The following is a 13,742-nucleotide window of genomic DNA, read 5'->3' as shown; positions in this document are numbered from 1 at the left end:
CAAGCTATAGTTCCATAACCCATGCATGTGTGATGTTTGCAAATGAGAGAGAAATAAAATTTTTGCAGATCCTAATATTATAAAACCATGCTTTTAAATCAATAATGCTTCTCTGATTTTATAACCCGTATAAAACTGTCTATAACTTATCAAAGCTTATATCACTCTGAACAAATTTATAAATCTTCATAACTGAAATCGAAAACTCAAACTCTTGACCTTATGCATATATAGTAAAAACTCTATAAATTAATATATATATATATATATATATATACTAGGATCGGTCCGCCCTACGGGCGGGAAGTTATTATAAAAATTATTTTACATGAATTTATATTAACTTATGAAACATTTAAAATTATTATGTATTGAAAATAATATTATAAACAAAAAATAATGGAAATAATTTTGAGATCATATTGTTATTGTTAATAAATATTTTTGATTTGAATTAAAATGACAACAACTTTCATTATTCTCTATCGTTAAATAATACAATATTAACAAAAATAATTAAGAAAATGTAATAATAGAAATATTCTTATTATTTCTATTTCAATTTGACATAGTAAAAATATAAAGTTTATACAAATAATACTATATTTATTTTAAGAAGCTTCAAATTTTTAAAAACATTAACATAATTGTTTTTTCTAAAGAACCTACAGTCCAGTAAGTAAAGAGCCTTTGTATTGTTGTCAGTTTGTCACCATATAAATCCGGCTAATCTGTACTAAAACACACAAATCATTATACAGAAAAGATAATGAAAATCAAATTCACGCTCCCTAGAAGTTAACTGAGTGTACCTGCCAACCAGCTTCTATGCTATTAAGATACTTTCTGAATAAGTCACTGAGAAGCCATATCTGCGAGAATGTGAACTCGTATTGCTGTTATATCTTTTGTTTCCACACATTTATAGTTACTTTAGTTCCATAGTATTTATTTTTTCCCCTCCACATAAGATATAACATTCTATAGTTCCAAAAACCAAAACAAATAACACATCTTAGATTAAGAAACCAAAGAAAAAACTTTTAACTCTTCTGATGACCACTTTGGTTCATGAGGACATGTTCCTCAGATTTAGGAAACGGAAAACTTTTATACTTTTTCATGCCATATTTTTGGTTTGAACTTTCTCTCAAGACAACATCTTCCTCTGTCATGGTTCCTTCAGCACATTTACCATATCGATGACATAACTGAGGGATATGTATGTCTTTCTATTTTTTCGTAAAGACACTTTGTTGTTTTCAAAGAGTCCCTCATTAAGATACAATTTTTTAATTTTTTTTGAGATTATACAACCTTCTTCGTAAAGACAAATTATTTCAATACTAAGATATGCTTTAAAAACAAAATGTCTTAGAATCAATAAAAAGCATGTCAATTTCCCAGAAACTGAGCAACCTCACCTCTAAGGTGAACAACCCATAATTCAGATCAGCAAGTCGAATAGATGAGTTAACTATTATAATGAGAAAATATCGAATGCTATTAGATTTGTGAGGATGATTTTCAAGAGATGAAACTTTACCTTTTTATACGTGGAGATTCTTTTTTTTTTTTAACACAACTAATTCATTCATTCAAAGTTAAGTCTCGGCCATAAAAGCCTCTGCAACCACCAAACATTGTTTTGCTAAGTTGTCAGCCACCGCATTAACATCACGGCTTATCCAATAAAAAGAAACAGAGGTAAAACTAGAGGATAGGAGGATGATGTCTGATACAATTCCATAAACTTCCAGTGGTATCTTCTCTTCATTTATGGCATTTATCAGCTGAGATGAATCAGATTCAAAGCAGACAGAGTCCAGACCCAATTCAAGGCATTTCGCCATAGCTTCTCTCATTGCAATGCTCTCCGCAACCAGAGGCGAGTGGACATTCAGCTCAAAGGCAGAAAAACTAAGAGGCACATTTCCATCGATGATGTTCCACCCAAGACCCGCAATACTTCCAGAAGCTTTCCAAGCCGCATCAGTCCTGCATTTTACTCTCTCTTCTCTTGTTCTTGCTGGAACTAGGTTCCTTTTTGGTAGTTGTGTCTTCTCTTGTCCATTCTGCCATTCTCTTGCTCCTGCAATCGCTTTAGTGAGGATATCCTCCGGCTTCGAAGTTCTGTTGTTGAAAAGGAGGTTGTTGCGGGCTATCCAAAGCGACCAGAGTATCCAGGGGGGGAGGTTTCCCGTAGCTAGACCTGTCGGGGGTAAGCACGTTAGGTTCTTTAGGTGTTCCCAGCATTCCATTAAATCTAGAATTCCGCTACTGTCAAAGCCAAGGTTGAAGGGAGCAGCGAGCCACACATCCTTCGCAAACTGGCAGTGGAACAGAAGATGAGTTATAGATTCAGGTTCTCCACATCTCTTGCATCTTGGGTCAACGTTAATATGTCGCTCGATCAGTCTAGTTCCCACAGGGAGGGCTCTACGCAGAGCTTTCCATACAAACATTTTGATTTTTGGTGGAGTGTTCAGACCCCAAACGCATTTATTCCAGTTGAAGTCAACCATGTTTTGGTTGTTTTGGTCATCTTCATCAACCTGGGACAGGCTTGCAACTGCATATCCAGTTTTTGTCGAGTACTCTCCTGACTTAGTACCTAGCCAAACCATTTTGTCTTTCGCTCCCTTTTTGCTTGGTTTTATACTCAGAATTTGCTGCTCGTAGGCAGGACAGATACGTCTAATTTCCTGCAAATTCCATTCCGTAGTTCCGGTAACCAGCAGGTCAGCAACCGTGCTTTGTGTGTACCTCTCTGGTGGGGGGCCAATGGGTCTTTCCGGTTTTACGAAACTGAGCCATGGGTCACTCCATATCTTGATGTCTTGGCCATCTCCGATCACCCAACCTAGATTCTGTAGTAGCAGGTTTCGTCCTATCAATATTCCTCTCCATCCATGGGAGATCGCATCCGTTTCAGGGCAGAGTAAGAAGTCCTCCGCTGCACAGTATTTTCCAAATAAAGTGCGTCCCAAAAGTCCTCCAGGGTGTTGAGTTAGGCGCCAACTCAATTTAGCCAAGAGAGCATCGTTGAAACTTTCAAAGTCTCGGAATCCAAGTCCACCTCTAAACTTTGGCTGAGCAAGCTTTTCCCATGCAATCCACGCCATTTTCCTCTTGTCCCGCCAAAAACGAGTAACCGTAGACTGTATCCTCTTGCATAGCGAAATGGGGAGTTTAAAGCAAGTCATAGAGTGGGACGGTACAGCGCTGAGAACACTTTGCAGCATGGCCATCTTTCCCGCAGTAGAGAGAAATTTTGTTGACCAGCCACTTGCTATTTGCTTGATTCGATCCACTATTGATGCAAAGAGGTCCTTCTTCTTCCTACCGAATTGCTCCGGTAGTCCCAAGTATTTTCCAGTACCGCCCTCTTTTTGAATTTGGAGGTCATCCTTGACTGCTTGCTTCAAATCCGAAGGAGTATGCTTCGAGAAGGTGATGGCTGACTTCTCGGGATTGATAGTTTGTCCCGAGGCCTCCTCATATCGTTGTAATATGTCTCGTAAGGCAGCCCGGCAGGTTGAATTAGTGCTCAAAAAGAACATTGTATCATCAGCAAAGAGGAGATGATTTATTCGGGGACACCCCCTTGCAATTCGAACGCCTTGTAGTCTTCCTTCTTCTTGTGCTCTGTTACAAAGTCCCGAGAGCACTTCACTACATAAGATGAATATGTATGGTGAGAGTGGGTCTCCTTGACGGATACCTCTACTCGGTGATACCTTTCCTCTAGGCGAGCCGTTGATGAGAAAAGAATATGTAACAGTGGATATACATTGCATGATCAAGTTTATCCACACTTGATGGAATCCTAGTCGCTGTAAGACCAGTTCAATAAACTCCCACTCCAAACGGTCGTATGCCTTGCTCATGTCAGTTTTAACTGCCATTGAGAAATGCTTTTCCGCCTTAGATGTTTTGAGGTAGTGGAGAACTTCATGAGTGATTAGAACATTGTCCGAGATCGCTCTTCCCGGTACAAAAGCCAACTGGTTTTCTGAGATCAGTGATGAGAGCAGGGGCTGGAGTCTCTTTGTTATAATCTTGGAGATTATCTTGTAATACACATTACATAAGGCAATAGGACGGTAGTCAGCAACCGTTTGCGGGTTCTTGTTCTTCGGGATCAGTAGGACGTGGGTGTCATTGATGTGCTCAGGAAGAACTCCAATGGAGAAGAATCCCTGTACTTCCTTAACTATATCCACGCCAATGTTCTCCCAGTTGCTGTGGAAAAAACTCGCTGAAAAACCGTCCGGACCCGGAGCCTTGTCCGCATGAATGGAGAATGCAGCGTTGTGGATTTCGTGTGGGGAGGGTAGTCTGATGAGATCGTTGTTCTGCTTCTCGGTTATGATTGGTCTGAGTGCGAGGTGGACATTCTCCTCCCTGTCTCCATCCTGGCTGGTGAGCATTTTTTTTAAATATCTAACGATAACCATCGCAATATCTTCCTCTTTGTGAACCACGGTTCCCTCTTCATTTTCAAGGACAGTAAAGGTGTTGGCGCGTCTCCTCTTTTTGGATGTGGCATGGAAGAAACCCGTGTTCCGATCACCTAATCTCAGCCATAGAAAATGGCTTCTTTGCTTCCAGTATGCCTCTTCGTCCTCATACGCCTTGTTAAGTTCAGCAGAGATTCTCTGTATCAAGCCCGTGTCGTTTTGATCACTTGACAACGCTTCATCAAGTTCGATTCTTTTTCCTTCAATGATAAGTTTGCTGTTGCGAGCTTGTTCTTTATTCCATTCTGATATTGCTCTTGTCACGTGTGCTATCCTGTCGGAGACAGGTGCATTGCGGTCACCTTGCCAGGCTTCTCGGACTAGTTCCTTCACTTCAGCATTGTCCTTTAGACGTCTATCGTAGTGGAAGAGCCCTTTCCGTTTCTTCCTATTTGGTTCAAAATATGAGATGAGCGGCTTGTGATCCGATGAAAGATCAAAGCCTAAATATTGACTCCTTGCTGATGGATAATTTTCCGCCCAAGCTGTGTTGGCTGCGGCTCTATCCAGGTGACATCGCACAAGATGAGTGCCTCGTTGTCCTCTCCATGATAGGGGATCACCGGAGTGTCTAAGGTCAAAGAGGTCTCCTTCGGAATAGAAAGTACGAAAGTCGCTAAAAGAACCTTCAAGCCTGACTGGACCCCCAGTTTTCTCGTCAGCTCTCAATATATCGTTGAAATCTCCGGTAATAAACCAGGGCGCGTCTCTCGAGTTAGAAATATCAACCAGGTTATTCCACATCTCTCTATGTTGGATTATGTCTGTATCTCCATAGATAAAGGAAGAATAGAAAATTTTTCCTTCAAAGGTAATACTGGTGTCAATACAGTTTGCTGAAGCAGAAAGTACAGAGAGATTTATTTCTTTCTTCCACAGTAAGGCCAGGCCTCCTGCTCCATGTCCTAAGGGAGGTACTAAGACATGGTCTTCATAGTCCAGTTGTTCCAGCTTCTTCAAAACAAACTCGTTGGGGTTTTTAGTTTCTGATAAGAACAGTATATCCGGGAAGATCTGTTTTTTGATTTCCCGTAACCGTCGAACTGTCTCGGGATTCTCCAGCCCTTGACAGTTCCAGCTTGCAATGGCTAAGAACCCGATCGGATGGATTGTGAAAATCCATCTTCTTCTTTCTCTTGATCGCTGGTATCAGATTACAGATTGGTTGTGAGTCCGATGAGTGCCCGCCACTTGCTGCTTTTGTGTCCTTTGAGCTTGCTGGCTTGCGTCGATTGGAGGTAGGAACTCGAGCAGAGGTTCCAGTCTCAGGGTTGAGTTTTCTTCTGGCCAAGGGAGGCTTGGATTGTTGGGTCTTTCGCTTGCGCGAGCTGGCTCCAATACCCATCAAGGGGCTTCCAGCTGTTTGCTTCCTACCTGGAGGTCGACCTGGCTTTCTTTTGGTTGTACTAGGACTCCGTTCTTGGTCAGGTACCGGTTGTGGTGGGCCTAGTCGGAGTGTTGCCGGAATTCGTTCAGTGCTGAGTGATTCCCTTACTGTGGGAGCATCAATAGCTTGGGTGGCTATCGTGGCAAGTGCCAGTTGAGCTGCGGACTCTTGTAGTTGTCCATGTTCCTATGCTTGCTTAAGTCTTTCTTTTCTAGCAGCACTCTCAGTCGGATCGGCACAACTTGTATATTGCTTCATTACATCTCGGATTTCGCCCAAAGCTACATCCAGTGCTTCCTGAGGGATAGGTGTTTGTAAGTTCTGTAGGGGAACCCCCCCTAGCAGAAGGGCTCTGATGTGTTCTAGGTGAGCCACCTTCCTCTTGTCTGATAGAGTGGCCCTCCCTCTGGATTTCTCTGTAGGTGGGTCTATGCTGTGATGTTTCTGAGAAGTGTTGCTCATTAGCATCTGGGACTCTGTTCTCTCCCCTAGCATAATAAGATCCAGGTCTGCGATCATACTCATGTCTTCTTGGGTCGTGTTTTATAGCTCTATAGGAGACATTCTTTTCCTTCCAGACTCTGTGCTCTCTGTTCCGGTCCTGAGACAGTCGGTTGAAAGCAGAAGGCCGGTCATAGTGTCGAGTAGAGTCCGATGTTCGTGATCGGTAGTGAGAGGTAAACTCTTCCTTGCTTCTTGAAGCTGTGAACCGGAAAGGTTCAGCTTGCCTTTTTGTTGTTGTTTCAGGAACTCTCCTGTTAGCTGTTTCCTCAAGTAGGCTGTTCTATTCTTTTTCTTTAGGTTTCTTCTCTGCCCTTGCAGCCAGACAGTCTTTAATCTCATGGTCCAGTTGGAAACATTTTGAGCAGTGTTTCTCTAACTTCTCATATATCAGCGTGGCGGTTACTTCTTCTCCAGTTGAATACTCGATGACAAAGGATGTTATAAGGGGTAGTCGGCCGTTTATCTGAACTCTCATACGTACCGAGGTGGGAGTAATCTCGTACGTTTCAAAGATTCCGATATCCTCACCAATGCTTTTGATTGTACCTTCTTCCCAGAGATGTAAAGGTATACCTTGAACTTTAATCCAAAAAGGTATCAGCGACGGAAAGGAAGGTGAGATAGTAGGCTCCCATCGTTGGAGTATGACCATCCATCTAGCATAGTGGTATGGTCTTTTCTCAAGAACAGCTAGTAGGTCTGATTCCAGTTCAAACTGGAACTGAAACATGCCTTGTCCGAGGTCTGCTCCTATAGGTCTAACTTCAGTGTTCCAGTGTTCAGTGAAGAATGGGATTAGAGACCAGACCTTTTGCACCGAAGGGTTCGTGACTTTCCCAATCAAAGTGAGGGAGTGCTTAGCTATCAGGTTCGTGGTGTCTGGGGCTTGAATCCTGACTCTGGCCTTTCGTGGTGGTTCATGGCTATCCAAAGCTACAGCCTTTCCTTTTTCGGTTGTTTAGAGATGTCTTGCCATTGTTATGCTTCGGTCCTTTTGGGGATTCAGAGGTTTGTTCTAGATTTTGGGTGTCTCCTTGCTCAGTACACACTGAGAGATTGTAGAAAGGTTGGATCTGTTTAGAAAAGCTTTTCTAGGGAAACTTCCCTTAAAGATTATAAGCTCCTGGTCTCAACCCCTTCCATCTTGGGCCAGCGCGTTTAAGTGCTTCGTCATAACAAGACTGCTTGCCATTGAAGGGAAACCAGAGGATGTCGGAGCTGTCGCCGGCGGTCCCTCCGACCCGGGTCGGGGGAAGAACCCGGTGGTTAAAGAGCTGTTTCGATTAGTGGCTGGTGGGTAAAGCGTTAAACAGGAAAGAATTTGAAAAAACCCTCGAAAGTTTTCTGCAAGAGTTGCCTAGAACGGTAAAGTCTGGAGGGTAATTGCAGGTGGTAAGAAAAGTTTACTGGATAAAGACTCTTCTTGACTTACGTGCCTGGGAGAAAAGTTCCGTTCGTCTAGTCCCTTTGAATTTTGCACTTGTATATTCTTGTTTGACCCGTATTCGTAGCCTAACTCTTATAGGTGGAGATTCATTGCTAGGAAAAAAGGATAAAGCGAGATGCAATGAATGAGAAATCATGGAAGCATTTATGAAGGTTGTTACGTAACGCTTTGGAAGATTACAACAGAAGACGAAAAGACGCAATTAAAGCTTGACACAGAGGTTTTTCACGTCGATTTGATTCACTTTTTTTTTGAACATCCGTCGATTTGATTCAATCAATTCATCATATCTCCTCCATAGCTGGTGTAGATCGAAGAGGACATGAGCTTTAATTTTTGGTCACGCCATCGGGGAAGACAGCCTCTCTCCGTTGGGCCAATTAAATGTTTAGAAGCTCATTAACATGTGAACAAACGAAACATAACTCGATTAAATGAAACGCAGAATTTTACTTATCTGAACACGTGTCAGATCTAAAACGCATGACTTTCTGACGTGACATCTTAGGTGGCAGCATAGGAGAGAAGCAAACATATTTATATATATATATATATATATATATATTATTAGTTTATGATTTTGATAAGACTATATATTCACATAGGATTTTCTAAAAATATATTATCTTATTATTTTATCAATTTGTATTATAATTTTAACTGGCTTAATTCGGAACCAAAAAACATTTATTAATTTAGCGTGTTTATTAATATATCGAGTATTAGTTTATAGAGTTTCTACTGTATGATACGAATTACCACATATGGCAACACAATTTTGAATAAAATCACAAACATATTTAAAACGGAAAAAAAAGACCAAGAAAATTACATGTTCACAAAGACAATAACATATTTTTAATGTTTGACTAAGTTTTTCTTAAAGAGATGTAGTGACAAAGAAATGTCAAAAGGTTGACGGTCATGCATTTTACCCCTTACGAAAGTTATAGCCAATATTCACACAAATCCAAATTTTCTGATCGACAGAAATACATTCATGCAGATGTAAACACTAGTCAAAAATTTACGTATTCACAAAGACAATAACATATTTTTATAAAGTTGAAAAGTTAAAACCAACCATTGCTAATGTTTGACTAATGTTTTCTTAAACAGACGTAGTGACAAAGAAATGTCAAAAGGTTGACGGTCATGCCTTTTCCCCCTTACGCAAGTTATAGCTAATATTCACACAAATCCAAATTTGCTTCTTGTGCAAAACATCAAATATATATGACATCAGTGGTGAGGTCATCACCACATTCATGCATATATATAGATCCCGAGAATGCCATCAGATTATCCATCTCTCACTCGTTTCTAAGAATGAAAATGGAAGCATCAGCTGCGTCAGTAACAGTTTCAGTAGCTATAGCTGCTGTATTGAGGTGGATATGGAGAACTCTAAATTGGGTTTGGTTTAAACCAAAGATGCTTGAGAGTTACCTGAGAAGACAAGGTCTTGTCGGAACTCCTTACACGTTACTTGTTGGAGATGTGAAAAGGGAATATAGCATGACGACGGAGGCAAGGTCCAAACCCATCAAACTAACTGATGATATCGTCCCACGTGTCTTGCCCTTCCCCTCTCACATGCTCAAGACTTACGGTAGGTTTCTTGATTCCTATATTTATTTGTTAGGAACATATTAAAGAACAAAAGGTTTTAATTTTTGTATCTGTATGTGGTTGGAACAGGAAGGACTTTTTTTACATGGCGTGGACCTATACCAACCATCACCATTACGAACCCCGAGCAAATCAAGGAAGTGCTGAACAAGATTTATGATTTCCAGAAGCCAAATACATTCCCCTTGAGCAGACTTGTAGCCAGTGGACTCTTTAGTTATGACGGTGATAAATGGGCTAAACACCGAAGAATCATCAACCCTGCTTTCCACCTTGACAAAATCAAGGTATTGCTTTCATTTTTCTATAGTCCCTAATCACATTAGCGTACTTTATGTACATAGTTGGTTCTAGACACACTCTAATGAAACATTCGGCTAAAGAGTTATTATACATAGGTTACATGATCTTCAAATTATCAAAAAAAAAATATTATTAAGATTGACCTAAAAATATTTATGACTTTCTAATCTCAGATTCGGCCTTGTTTAGGTATGATACATGTATGTATGTTGGTTGCTTTGGATCTGATCCAGTTTGTGCCTTGACAAAGAGATGAAGCTAGGCGACGTGACGCTACCAGGTGGCGTCAACATCACTCTACCTATTATGCTATGCTAGTCCAACGCGACATCCAACAATGGGGTAACGATGCAGCAGAGTTCAAACCTGAGAGATTCAAAGATGGCATCTCAAAGGCAGCAAAGAGCCAAGTCTCCTTCATTCCATTTTCTTGGGGGCCAAGGATATGCATAGGCCAAAATTTTGCATTGTTGGAGGCAAAGATGGCAATGGCATTGATTCTACAGAGATTCTCTTTTGATCTTTCTCCTTCCTATGTACATGCTCCTTACACGGTGTTCACCCTTCACCCACAGTTTGGTGCTCATCTTATCATGCACAAGATATAGTTCCATTCCATAACACGTGTGATGTCTTCATATGAGCTTATTATATGTAAGAGAAATAAGATTAGTCAAGTTATGTTCTAAAACCATGCTTTTAAGTTGAAAATGCGTCTCTGACTATTATGTCCTTTCAACCTCTGAGTTTCCTTGTGGGTTACGGCAGATACTTAATCATCTTTGTCTCTATTCTCAGTGGAACTTGGTATTAAAACTCTCTGTGGATTCTCTGTTTCAAAATAAAAGAATATGCCTTTTGGACAAGTACACGACATACGCAATTGTTGATGTGCCCTAAACCACATGCAACTTCTACTGCCACTTTCACTGGACCACTATGGTATGCATTATATTTTGATTTTATTGACATGATGCAGCATCCTCTATTGTCTTCTTTTATCAACTTTATGTGTTTGCATTATTGTTGTGTATAATAATATATATGTATTAGACTGAAACTCAGCAAAAACTGTATAAATAACTTATGGTCCTCTGTATATTTTTTTTTTGGTAAAAGATCCTCCGTATATTTCTGGTGTAGCAGATTGAAAAGGATGTTTTGGTGTTATGCGTTAATAGATATTTTCTTTTATTTGATGTAACAGGCGACAAAAACTTATTAGCATAATGATTAATGTTAATTGATAAGGATTTGTTTTTAATATTGAACACTGATTGAGCTATGAATTAGGTTCGTTGATTCTTTTTGAAGGCTACCAAACAAAACTAGAAAAAAAAATCTGCATGTCTACCACATTTGAATAAAGATAAAACGAAATGTTTTTCATAAAACAAGAGTTATGTTTATCATGTGGTAAACTTTCTCCTTGGTACTGTTTTGATAGTCTTAAAACGGCCATGTGGATGAAAACAAGTAAACAAAAAAACTACTCAATTTTAGTGAATTTTCTGCTCTACTTGTTGATAATGTTAGTATTAGTTTAGATGATTAAGAAATTTTGTAATTAACGTTTTCCAATCGAAGGAGTAGCAAGAAAACTGAAACTATATTTGCGGTTTACCTTAAAAATGAATATGTCAATTCATACCCAAAACAAATGAATATATCAAACAACACGATCTAGTATTTAAAATCCGTACTAAAAAGAACCTCAAGAATATTAAAAATATGTCAGGTCGCCTAAAAGTTTGGGTTGACTTCTATGTTATGCTGAAAGCTAAGCCTGAAATCTCAAAATTTTCTGCAAGTTTGATATATTATATGAACTTGTAACATGTTATTTTAAGCAATGATCAAATGTATGGAACAATTTTTGGTTACGGAGGCTTTTATCAGTTTGTGCTGTGATCCAGAGATACCGACTTTACACGTTTCCAATACAATGTAATTATTAAATAGTTTAATGACTTGGTATATACTCTCTCCGTTCCTAAATGATAGACTTTTAAACATTTTCACACATATTAAAAAAACAAATTAAACTACCATAATAATAAATATATCGTTTTCTGCAATTTTCAATTTTCAATAACTTTAAACTAATAGTAATTCAATAAAATTAATTAATTTTCTTGAAGTTTACAATTTTATCATAGAAAACACAAAAAATACATCTTTTAAAACAAAATTTTTTTTCTAAAAAGTTTATCATTAAAGAACGGAGAGAGTATTTTTATTATTAGAAAAGGTCACCACGACGATGAAAGTGTGATGCAAAATGAAAGATTAACTTTAGTTGAAATGTTTAAATATTGTCACTTGACACCTTGCTCTACATTGATATATTAAATGATACTATTTATGTGGCTTAAGATTTGAGATTCTTTTAGATCCGTGATATTGTATGTCTTTTTCATGCTTTAGTTAATGGACCGACTTTGCATCTCACCCATATGTTAAAATACCTCAAACTATATTATTTTGAGTACAACTGTATATATAAACAGATAACTCAAGTTGTAAAATAAATGAATTACTCAAAAAGAAAGTTAGGAACGAACGTTAATTTCTATAATTGACATTTATTTTCCACAAGTATCATAATGTTTTATATAATCATTTTTCTTGAGACTGAGTCAGAGAAACCAATGACAGACATGCAATTTTTTTTTCCAAAGGGCTTGAGACATGCAAATCTTATTTGATGATTTTAATGTCGCTTGCGGAAATCGTTATCCTATAGTTGCTTGACACTTGAGTCTTCTCATTATTTATAATAATTGTAATCACGATATTTAGTGTAAATGTTAAAATTTATACCGGACTTTTATGGGTTTTTTAAGGTTGTAGAAATCTACTTATTACACAAGAAGGATGCAAAAACAAAAGAGAAAAATAAAACAAAGCTAATGAAGCTGATAGGTGAAAGAGAAGAATAGCCGGATTGAAGGAGAGATGGAAAGGAGCCGATCCTAGATCATCCGATCAACACGCGAGATCACCCCTTCTTCTGAGGTGACCACCTGCTTGAAGATGCGAGAATTCCTCTCTCACCAGATTCAATAAAAAATAACATGCATCAACAATTTGATCACCACACACAACCGAAGAGAGACAACTATAATATCTACCACATCAAGCATAGAAGATAGAGTAGCTTGCCAAGCGCTTCCAGAGAAGTGAGACCAGACATGTGAGACAAATGGGCGCAAAAAAAACAAGGGCTGATGGGATTCCTATCCATAAGAGCACATAACGTAAAGCGTAGGAACATTCATGCCCCACGAGGAAAATCTATCTTTTGTAGGAAGCCGGGAGAGTATTGTTATCCAAGCCACAAATGAACATCTTGGAATCTCTTCTTTAAACTATATCAGATCAAACCAAGGGACCTCAAGAGCTCTCTCCCTGATACGGTGCCATGTTTCTTTAGAAGAAAACTTTGGAACGAAATGGTCAGCCCCATCACGCCAAAGATACTTGTCTTCACCCCTATCCGAGTGAGGTGGGGTCATGGTTGAGAGCACAATCTGCAAAGTTTCGGCCACTTCAGATCTTGCCGGAGGAAAACCTCAATTTCCATCTACCGTTGCTGAGATAACCGGAGATTTAAGGTTGATCCTTAGATCATGTGGACCTTTAGCGCACAAATCCAAGATCAGTGGCCCTAGATCTGTCTAATAGTCGTACCAAAAGCTTGCGGTACATCCATCTCCAACACTACATCTCAAGAACTCTGCCACACTTTCTCTTGCTCTGATCATGCTCCAGACATTTGGAGAGACTCTTTGAGAATCTGTCATGGTCCAACAACAATGGTTAGTGAACACACTAGCCTTGAGCAAAGCAACCCATAGGGAGCCTCCATCAGAAAATAATTCCACACTCTTTTCAACTCAAAGACCATTTGAAATTCCTCCAGCCTTCTCAAGCCCAGACCCCC

At 39.2% G+C, this 13,742-nt stretch overlaps 2 protein-coding genes across 2 annotated transcripts; one reads left to right on the top strand and one right to left on the bottom strand.

The window, feature by feature from the left end:
• Positions 1–6,694: 6,694 nt before the first annotated feature.
• LOC106339407 (uncharacterized protein At4g02000-like) lies at positions 6,695–7,144 on the bottom strand. The gene has a single exon (XM_013778211.1). The coding sequence runs from the start codon at positions 7,142–7,144 to the stop codon at positions 6,695–6,697; it is 450 nt and encodes a 149-aa protein (XP_013633665.1).
• Positions 7,145–9,196: 2,052 nt separating this feature from the next.
• Positions 9,197–9,858, top strand: LOC106339397 (cytochrome P450 72A11-like). The gene is made up of 3 exons (XM_013778200.1): positions 9,197–9,473; positions 9,563–9,780; positions 9,838–9,858. The coding sequence occupies exons 1-3, from the start codon at positions 9,197–9,199 to the stop codon at positions 9,856–9,858; spliced, it is 516 nt and encodes a 171-aa protein (XP_013633654.1).
• Positions 9,859–13,742: the final 3,884 nt, after the last annotated feature.

This window comes from Brassica oleracea, chromosome C1, assembly GCF_000695525.1.
Source record: "Brassica oleracea var. oleracea cultivar TO1000 chromosome C1, BOL, whole genome shotgun sequence".
NCBI classification, from domain to species: domain Eukaryota; kingdom Viridiplantae; phylum Streptophyta; class Magnoliopsida; order Brassicales; family Brassicaceae; genus Brassica; species Brassica oleracea.
This window is presented reverse-complemented; position numbering and strand designations above follow the sequence as displayed.